The sequence below is a fragment of the Megalobrama amblycephala genome, linkage group LG4 (assembly GCF_018812025.1).
Source record: "Megalobrama amblycephala isolate DHTTF-2021 linkage group LG4, ASM1881202v1, whole genome shotgun sequence".
NCBI lineage: Eukaryota > Metazoa > Chordata > Actinopteri > Cypriniformes > Xenocyprididae > Megalobrama > Megalobrama amblycephala.
In genome coordinates, this window is record NC_063047.1 from 1,811,905 (window position 1) to 1,821,732 (window position 9,828).

General features: G+C 35.3%; 1 protein-coding gene across 1 annotated transcript in view; it reads left to right on the top strand.

Moving 5' to 3' along the window:
• The first annotated feature begins 1,014 nt into the window (after nucleotides 1-1,014).
• The window catches only part of LOC125266262, a 256,307-nt gene continuing 247,493 nt past the window's right edge, over nucleotides 1,015-9,828 (top strand). The window contains exons 1-4 of the mRNA XM_048186763.1: nucleotides 1,015-1,338; nucleotides 8,604-8,924; nucleotides 9,023-9,334; nucleotides 9,418-9,504. Coding sequence (XP_048042720.1) covers nucleotides 1,278-1,338; nucleotides 8,604-8,924; nucleotides 9,023-9,334; nucleotides 9,418-9,504 — 781 coding nt within the window. The 5' untranslated portion in view covers nucleotides 1,015-1,277. The remainder of the gene's footprint in view (nucleotides 1,339-8,603; nucleotides 8,925-9,022; nucleotides 9,335-9,417; nucleotides 9,505-9,828) is intronic.

Consider the following 9,828-nt stretch of genomic DNA (forward strand, 5'->3'; position numbering starts at 1 on the left):
CTTTGTGTTTCCTCATGTTTATACTCCTGTGGAACAGGAAGTCATGGCTGGACAATTTCATGTTCATGATCACCCTGGTGTGCTAAAAAAATGTAAATATGAATGGGAATATACTTCAGAGATATTTTACTCATAAATATTCTAGGGTTGCCAATAATTGTGGCCAACGTGCAATGTGTTTTGAAGAAAAACATTTATTTCATAATGTGACCCCCCCCCCCCCCACTTTCAATTCTTTTCCTTCAATAAAAGGATAGATTTTAGCTAATTTTACTAATTAATGATCAAAAGGATAAACAATGCAGATTTATTTTTATAGTCATCTTTGATCATATTTACCAAGGGTGCCAATAATTCTGATCACCACTGTACCATGGACAAGGACATGGTCAGCTAGTGGCACGAATTTCATCTGAGACTCCTTGTCTCCTTGCCCCTCATCGTCATCGTCATCCTCCTCTTCCTCTTCCTTCACCTCTTCCACCACTCCTTACTGCTCTTGCTCATCCTCTTCCACCTCTCAGGTGTACTTGACCTTTTCATAATTTAAAAACTGTTTTGGAATTCGTGAGTCTATAAGTTGCATTCAGACCAAATGTGGGTGACAGTGTGGTTTACAGTAGCACTTCTCATTCTGAAGAACATGTTTCTCAACCAGTGTCATGTCAAATCTGTTCCTCTTAGGTTAGTGGTTATGGTGGTTAGACAGTGAATCATTCAACACAACACTGGTAACAGTCAGCACTCGCTCTCTAGAGGGAAGATTTAACCTGTTGAGGTGTTTGTCACCTGACAGTGGACTGTGTGTGTGTGTGTGTGTGTGTGTGTGAATGTATGTTTAGGAGCTGGAGAAGAACTTGCGGGAGACGCAGGTAACAGCGCAGAGAATGGAAGCACACCTGGTGCAGAAAGAGTGACTTTACAAGGACAAAATCAAGGTAGAGTCGAGCACACTGAAACAAAAACTGAAGTTAAAACTGCCTGAGCTCTTATTATTGAACACGTCACCATAAGATGCTCTTGAGGGACAGTTCCTATTACAGTAAAAGTGTACTGTAAATCAACACAAAAGAATTAGAGTAGATATTAATAAGAGAGCTGTGAAGCAACACTTCTCCATCATGCACTGGCACAGCGTCACTATATATCAACTGTAGCCGGATTGAAACACTCATTCGCTCAGATCAGAGGAAGTTAACAAACACAGGAGGAGCTGATGATGTTTAGAGAAAGAGTTGTGAGCGTATAATGAAGAGGAAGACTGACAGAAACAGAAAATGTCTGATAAGTGTGATCTGTGTCTGCTGGGACTGATCATTCTCTGCTCACTTCTCACAGGTAAAGAAATCTGTACTTTCTCTAAAGACATTTAGTGGAGTTAGTTTGGGAAAGAGTTCATTTGAACATGATCAGTTTATTCTTGCACACATTCAAGTTGTGATCTCAGAGTTGTGTATTGATACATATAGTGTATTATTCCTGAAACTGGACATAGAGTCACACTCAAACATCTGATGATCAACATTATCTTCATATTACAGTTTTTTTTTTTTTTCAATTGCTAACAAGCATTTACCAATACTTAAAGTACTTTTTCTAAACTCTTAACACAGCAACACACAAACATCACACAGTTAGCCAAATAGTTAATTTCTGCCCAAAACCATATTTTGTTAAATAAACACAAACTCTACATTTCAAAATGCTAAAAACCTTTTTCAACACATACTAACTCAAAACACAGAAAACCTGATTCAAAATCGAGTCGTTCTGTCAAAACATAGCACTAGTTTTCTATCCAACATGAACAAAATAGTCAATCATTGTGCAATGACTGTCAAAATACTAACAACTGTTAGTTATGGCATTATGAAAACTGCATTACTTGTCATGTTTCAGTTCTACCTGCAGAAAATATGAAATCCATTGTTTTTAAAATTCAGTTTCCTTTTACTGCAGTAATAGAGTAATGCATGTACGCCATTCTACATTTTTGTTGAGTGTTGAATGTGTGCAGCTACTGGTCAGATGAGTCCCCTATGCAGAACTTCAGTGTCCCCTTTGGTTGAAATCTCTTTCTGGGGTTGGGTGTGTGGTGTTGATGTTGCCCCCATAGAGGGTGGGATGGTGTCCCCTTGGTAGCTAGTGCCCTACGCAGACCACATATTCTGCATATAGGGAACAGTGGTAGTGGAATCGTTGTAGTAAAAGCTTTACATGAAGCTTTTACTGAAATGAAAACATGAAATTGCTGCCATTGATCAACAACAAATCCAACAGACATGGCCTTTGGTTACTGTTGAAGCTTTTTTCCACCACAGAATAAAAAAAGTATAAAAGGTAATTGTGACTTTTTATCTCACAATTCTATTTTTTTTTTTTTTTTTAATTTATTTTGCAATTGTGAATATACATCTCACAATTCTGACTTTTTCCCCTCAGAATTGTGATATATAAACTATTGAGTTTAAAAAGTCAGAGTTATGAGATAAAAAGACATAATTACCTTTTTTTATTTTCTATTCATGGCAGAAATAAGCTTTCATAGGTTCCACGTGTAAGTGAATTCTTCCTCCTCTCCCATACCTCTTCTTCTCCCTTGTCCTGATCCAACTTCTCCTTTCCTCCTTCATCTATTCTTCTCCCTTACCCAGATATTATTTTCTCTCTGCTCCTCTGTTTTGTTCTTCATCCACACTGAACAAATCCAATTCAGAGTCCTATTTTACTGTGTGTGTCCATGTAATGGAAAGAAGTTCAACCCCTGACTATTCCTCCAACTGAGACTGGAATCTGCTATTTCTCAATATTTCAGTGATCTGCTAATTAAAAATGCTTATCAATTGTTTCAGTATTTGTTTTATATATTTTTTTCCAGTACTTTTCCAGTACTGCTGTTGTTGCAAAACTAAAGGTTTTATCCTATATTTAAAGATTGGAACATTGGGTCTTCATTTCTGACATGCTGTGTTTACAGTTTTTTTCAATTGCTAACATACATTTGTCCATTCTTTAGTACATTTTCAAAACTCTAAACACATTTAGCAGAACATCCGTCTGTTGTGGCCATACCATTAACACAATTCATGTCGTTTTCACACAAAATGCAATCAATTAACACATTTCTTAAATGCTTAAATTTTCTTTTCATATAAGCTTACCTCATACCAAAATCATGGATCTTTCTCATCTTATTTGCAAATGCTTAAACACAGCAAGTCAGAAATGAAGACCTAATGTTCCACTCTTTAAATATAGGATAAAACCTCTAATTCTGCAACAACAGCAGCTCAAAAGTATTGAAAAAAATATATAAAACAAATACTGAAACAATTGATAAGCATTTTTAATTAGCAGATCACTGAAATATTGAGAAATAGCAGATTCCAGTCTCAGTTGGAGGAATAGTCAGGGGTTGAACTTCTTTCCATTACATGGACACACACAGTAAAATAAGACTCTGAATTGGATTTGTTCAGTGTGGATGAAGAACAAAACAGAGGAGCAGAGAGAAAATAATATCTGGGTAAGGGAGAAGAATAGATGAAGGAGGAAAAGAGAAGTTGGATCAGGACAAGGGAGAAGAAGAGGTATGGGAGAGGAGGAAGAATTCACTTACACGTGGAACCTAAGCCTATTTCTGCCATGAATAGAAAATACAGTTTTTTTCAATTTCTAACAAGCGTTTAGCAATACTTAAAGTACTTTTTCTAAACTCTTAACACAGCAACGCACCTACATCACACAATTAGCCAAATAGTTAATTTTCTGCCCAAAACCATATTTTGTTATATAAACACAAACTCTACATCTCAAAATGCTAAAAACCTTTTTCAACACAAACTAACTCTATCAAAACACAGCAAACCTGATTCAAAATCGAGTCGTTCTGTCAAACACTAACACTAGTTTTCTATCCAACATGAACATATAGTCAATCAAAGCGCAATGACTGTCAAAATACTAACAGTTGATGACATTATGAAAACTGCATTACTTGTCATGTTTCGGTTCTAACTGGAGAAAATATGAAATCCATCGTTTTTATAATTCAGTTTCCTTTTACTGCAGTAATAGAGTAATGCATGTAAGCCATTCTATATTTTTGGTTGAGTGTTGAATGTGTGCATTCTTGGCAACAGAAGTGAGTCATTATTTTATAGAATGTGCAGTAGAAAAGGAGAAGAAGAAGAAAGTAACAGAATTGCTCAGGGCAGCTACTGGTCAGATGAGTCCCCTATGCAGAACTTCAGTTGCCCCCTTGGTTGAAATCTCTTTCTGGGGGTGTGTGGTGTTGATGTTGCCCCATAGAGGATGGGATGGTGTCCCCTTGGTAGCTAGTGCCCTACGCAGACCACATATTCTGCATATATGGAATAGTGGTAGTGGAATCGTTGTAGTAAAAGCTTTACATGAAGCTTTTACTGAAATGAAAACATGAAATTGCTCCCATTGATCAACAACAAATCCAGCATACGTGGTCTTTGGTTACTGTTGAAGCTTTTTTTCCGCCACAGAATAAAAAAAAGTATAAAACGTAATTGTGACTTTTTATCTCACAATTCTATTTATTTATTATTTTGTAATTGTGAGTTTACATCTCACAATTCTGACTTTTTTTCCTCAGAATTGTGATATATAAACTATAGGAATTGAGTTTAAAAAGTCAGAATTGTGAGATAAAAAGACATAATTACCTTTTTTATTTTCTATTCATGGCAGAAATAAGCTTTCATAGGTGAAAAAACAGAGATGCACAATCCAGCACACATTCTTCCTCCTCTCCTCTACCTCTTCTTCTCCCTTGTCCTGATCCAACTTCTCTTTTCCTCCTTCATCTATTCCTCTCCCTCACCCAGATATTATTTTCTCTCTGCTCCTCTGTGTTGTTCTTCATCCGCTGAACAAATCCAATTCAAAGAGTCCTATTTTACTGTGTGTGTCCATGTAATGGAAAGAAATTGAACACCTGACTTTGCCTCCAACTGAGACTGGAATCTGCTATTTCTCAATATTTCAGTGATCTGCTAATTAAAAATGCTTATCAATTGTTTCAGTATTTGTTTTATATATTTTTTCAATACTTTTGAGCTGCTGTTGTTGCAAAAGTATAGGTGTTATCCTATATTTAAAGATTGGAACATTAGGTCTTCATTTCTGACTTGCTGTCTTTAAGCATTTGCAAATAAGATGAGAAAGATCCATAATTTTGGTATGAGGTAAGCTTACATGAAAATAAAATTTAAGCATTTAAGAAATGTGTTAATTGACTGCATTTCGTGTGAAAACGACATGAATTGTGTTAATGGTATGGCCACAACAGACGGATGTTCTGCAAAATGTGTTTAGAGTTTTGAAAATGTGACTACAGAATAGACAAAATTATGTTAGCAATTGAAAAAAACTGTAAAAAAGGTAATTATGTCTTTTTGTCTCACAATTCTGACTTTTTAAACTCAATAGTTTATATATCACAATTCTGAAGGGAAAAAGTCAGAATTGTGAGATGTATATTCACAATTGCAAAAAAAAAAAAAAAAAAAAAAATAGAATTGTGAGATAAAAAGTCACAATTACCTTTTATACTTTTTTTTATTCTGTGGTGGAAAAAAGCTTCAACAGTAACCAAAGGCCATGTCTGTTGGATTTGTTGTTGATCAATGGCAGCAATTTCATGTTTTCATGTTTTCATTTCAGTAAAAGCTTCATGTAAAGAGAAAGAGATTTCAACCAAGGGGACACTGAAGTTCTGCATAAGGGACTCATCTGACCAGTAGCTGCCCTGAGCAATTCTGTTACTTTCTTCTTCTTTTTTTCTACTGCACGTTCTATAAAATAATGACTCACTTCTGTTGCCAAGAATGCACACATTCAACACTCAACCAAACATGTAGAATGGCTTACATGCATTATACTATTACTGTAGTAAAAGGAAACTGAATTATAAAAACAATAGATTTCATATTTTCTCCAGTTAGAACCGAAACATGGCAAGTAATGCATTTTTCATAATGCCATCAACTGTTAGTATTTTGACAGTCATTGCACTTTGATTGACTATATGAAGAGTTTCGTTGCAAAACGAGATAACTCCGTTTTTTTAACTTTTCAAAAATCTTGTTTTTTGGTTGTGCATTCCAACTAATATCAATTCAACTGCAGTTGGTTTGTTTTGATTTAAACCTTCATGACTTAAAAATACAGCTAAGTAGCACCATAAAACAAAATAATAACATGATAACATAATAATAAACATGTTTTGACAAAAATGTTAAAAACGGAGTTATCTCGTTTTGCAACGAAACTCTTTATATGTTCATGTTGAATAGAAAACTAGTGCTATGTTTTGACAGAACAACTCGATTTTGAATCAGGTTTGCTGTGTTTTGATAGAGTTAGTATATGTTGAAAAAGGTTTTTAGCGTTTTGAAATGTAGAGTTTGTGTTTATATAACAAAATATGGTTTTGGGCAGAAAATTAACTATTTGGCTAACTGTGTGATGTTTGTGTGTCGCTGTGTTAAGAGTTTAGAAAAAGTACTTTAAGTATTGCTAAACGCTTGTTAGCAATTTAAAAAAACTGTAAGCATTTGCAAATAAGATGAGAAAGATCCATGATTTTGGTATGAGGTAAGCTTATATGAAAAGAAAATGTAAGCATTTTAGAAACGTGTTAATTGATTGCATTTTGTGTGAAAACAAGATGAATTGTGTTAATGGTATGGCCACAACAGACGGATGATCTGCTAAATGTGTTTAGAGTTTTGAAAATGTGACTAAAGTTTGGACAAAAGTATGTTAGCAATTGAAAAAAACTGTAAGAGTGTGTGAGTGATCTGAACAGCTCTCTGATGAAGAAAAACAGTTTATTCTGGAGAGTGTGTTTGCATTAAGTGAGGAAAAGACTGTATGAATCTTCTGCTTTTTATGCTGATATGGTTTATATTTTCATGTATTACAGTATTTCACAATTGCTAAAACACTAAACCCCATTCTCTGAACCCAATGCTCAGTGGCCTAAACCCATTTGTCGAATCAGTCACTTTGTAGACAAAACCTTAAACAAGTTCAGATAGTTAAGACACTGTTTGCAAATCTCATCCACTCTTTTTGCAAAACTCTAAACACATTCTTACTCACTAAAACACATTTTGCACTGTGTTGCAAAATGGTAAATACATGTGGCAAAAGTTAAACACAACTACAGCACAGCTGTCATCCTTTAAACACAATGACTCAAAATTATTCACACTTATTTCTAATGAAGTGATCAAATCAACTGTATAAAATATAGGTCAGTTCAGAGTGCACAGGTGACACAGGTGCTGAATGATGATACCAACGATAGATGGAAACAATCTGAAAAGTAGAGGAGGAAGAGTATGTGTAAGAGGATGATGAGGAGAAAGAGCAAGGGGTGTGGAGACAAGGCTGTCAAGGCTGGATCCGGCACAGGTTTTTCCCTTTGCCTGGCAAGAGACGACATTGCCTGTGATGTGGAAAATGTCCTCAACAATATTCAATAATATTCAACAATATTATTGATCTGACAGTACTGACATTATAGGATGAGAACTGAACTAAGCTAGCCTATATGATGACATCTCTGTTTTCTGCAGAACTGCTTTATAGAGGAAAATAATTACAGTCATTTAATAATAATTGATGGTCTTTACAATGTAAGTGAATCAACACTGAACTGACTTCAGCTGAACAATGACACTATTTTCTTTTAGAGCTGTACAGCCAAAATGAACCCTCTTTGCATTACTGATCATCATGTACCTGTTATCACTGTAAAGCTGCTTTGACTATACTATACTATACTAGACTATACTATAATATACTATACTATACTAGACTATACTATACTATACTATACTATACTATACTAGACTATACTATACTATACTAGACTATACTAGACTATACTATACTAGACTAGACTAGACTAGTATCTGTGTAGTATAAATTGCATTTGAAATAAAGATGACTTGACGTGATTTAGGCCGGACCCAACATGAAGACGTGACGCTGAAGCAGAATGAATCTCTCACTGACTCTGAACTTTTTTTTTTTTTTTTTTTTTGTGTACTGTATCATGCTTTTCATTTAGAGTTTTCTTTGACCTTTTAGTCATTTGCATTTAGACTGCTGTATGTTTGCAGTATGTAAGTACTGTATATACAGACATTCAATACTATATAATATTGAATATAATACTGTACTTGCAGTACATACAGTATACTTTAAATTCACATTACTTGTGATTTCTATACATTTTATGTAATGGCAAAATGTGTTTACTGTGTTACAATATACTTTTTTTTCTGTAACCTCATGTTCTGGATGTAGTGTTTTCCATTTTTTTATGTAGTGTCTAATGAATGATCTGTAGTGTTTATATATTGTTTGTGTGTATGATCTGAAAGCTTTGTTTGATTTTGCCATAAGAGTCAGAAGTTTTGTGAAATTAGTTTGAAGATTGGATTTGTGTTTAATGTTTTGAGAAAATGAGTGATGGTTTCAAGAAATGTGTTTTAGCAATTGTGAAATACTGTAATATATACCATAATGATCACTCAAATGTACTTGTGTTTCAGGTACCAGTGGAGTGAATGATGCTCATGTGTTCATCAGTTCTGGTGAAGATGTCCGTCTGCGCTGTAATAATGCTCTTTCTGACTGCAACTCAACTACATGGATCTATAACAGATTCAGACATTCAGTAGCAGTTGAACTGATTACTTTAGGGAAAAAGAAGAAAGACACAGAGAGACATGAGAGACTGAGTCTGGGGTCTGACTGCTCTCTGAACATCAAGAACGTCACAAAAGAAGATCCTGGATTTTACAGCTGCCAACAATATGTGAATGACAAACAACAAGGAACTGATGCACATGTTTATCTGCATGTTCTTCATGGTAATTTTATGATTATGTGGTTAATTTAAAAAGTTCCCAATCCTCTCTTTAAACTCTTCAGACTAAAGTCTGTAATGTGATTTGTGTCTTGTGTTCAGTTTCATCATCATCATCCTCACAGACTGAGATCAGTCCAGGTCGCTCTGTGACTCTCTCCTGTCAGTTGTATTCATATGATGGAGAATCTTGTGATCGTTGGGCCCGTTCTGGGGAAATTCATCTGTTGTGGGTGAATCAGTCTGATGTTGATCTGAAGACAGACTCCAGATATCAAATATCAGCTTCAGGACTCTGTATCATCAATCTGACTACAACACTCCTGAAGGAAGATGACAACAGAGAGTGGAGATGTCGGCTTACTCACAGAAATCAAAACAAGACCTCAGTCAGATACACTGTCAAGTATTCAGGTTAGAGTCTCTGTTAGCTGATCAAAATATGATTGTATTATTCTACAGTGTGAATCATCTGAACTAACATTCATCCTTTACAGCTCAAGATGATTCAACGACAGCAGTGATTCCAGTCCACACCACAAACTCTCAGGATCCCTCAACTATAAAGACACCAGAAACTAAAGGTACATCATCACTGTCTTTCTCACATCAGTGCTTTACTGTGCATAATGCTAGAGTTATCTTGTGTGTTGACCAATTAAATTATGATTGTCATTTTGTACAGTATGTTGCATCTGAACTAACATTCATCCTGTAAAGGGCCTGATTCAAGACATGCAGATCCAAAATTAACGTTTTGGGTACTATAAAGTATGGGATGTAAAACCCTGACTTCATCTCGGCCAGAGGAACAGGCTTTATTGCATCCTTCATCAGGAGGACTGCAATCTCTGTACGCAGGACAGGGACGCAGCTGAACGCTACTGAATGGGTTCAGGGTCAACTGG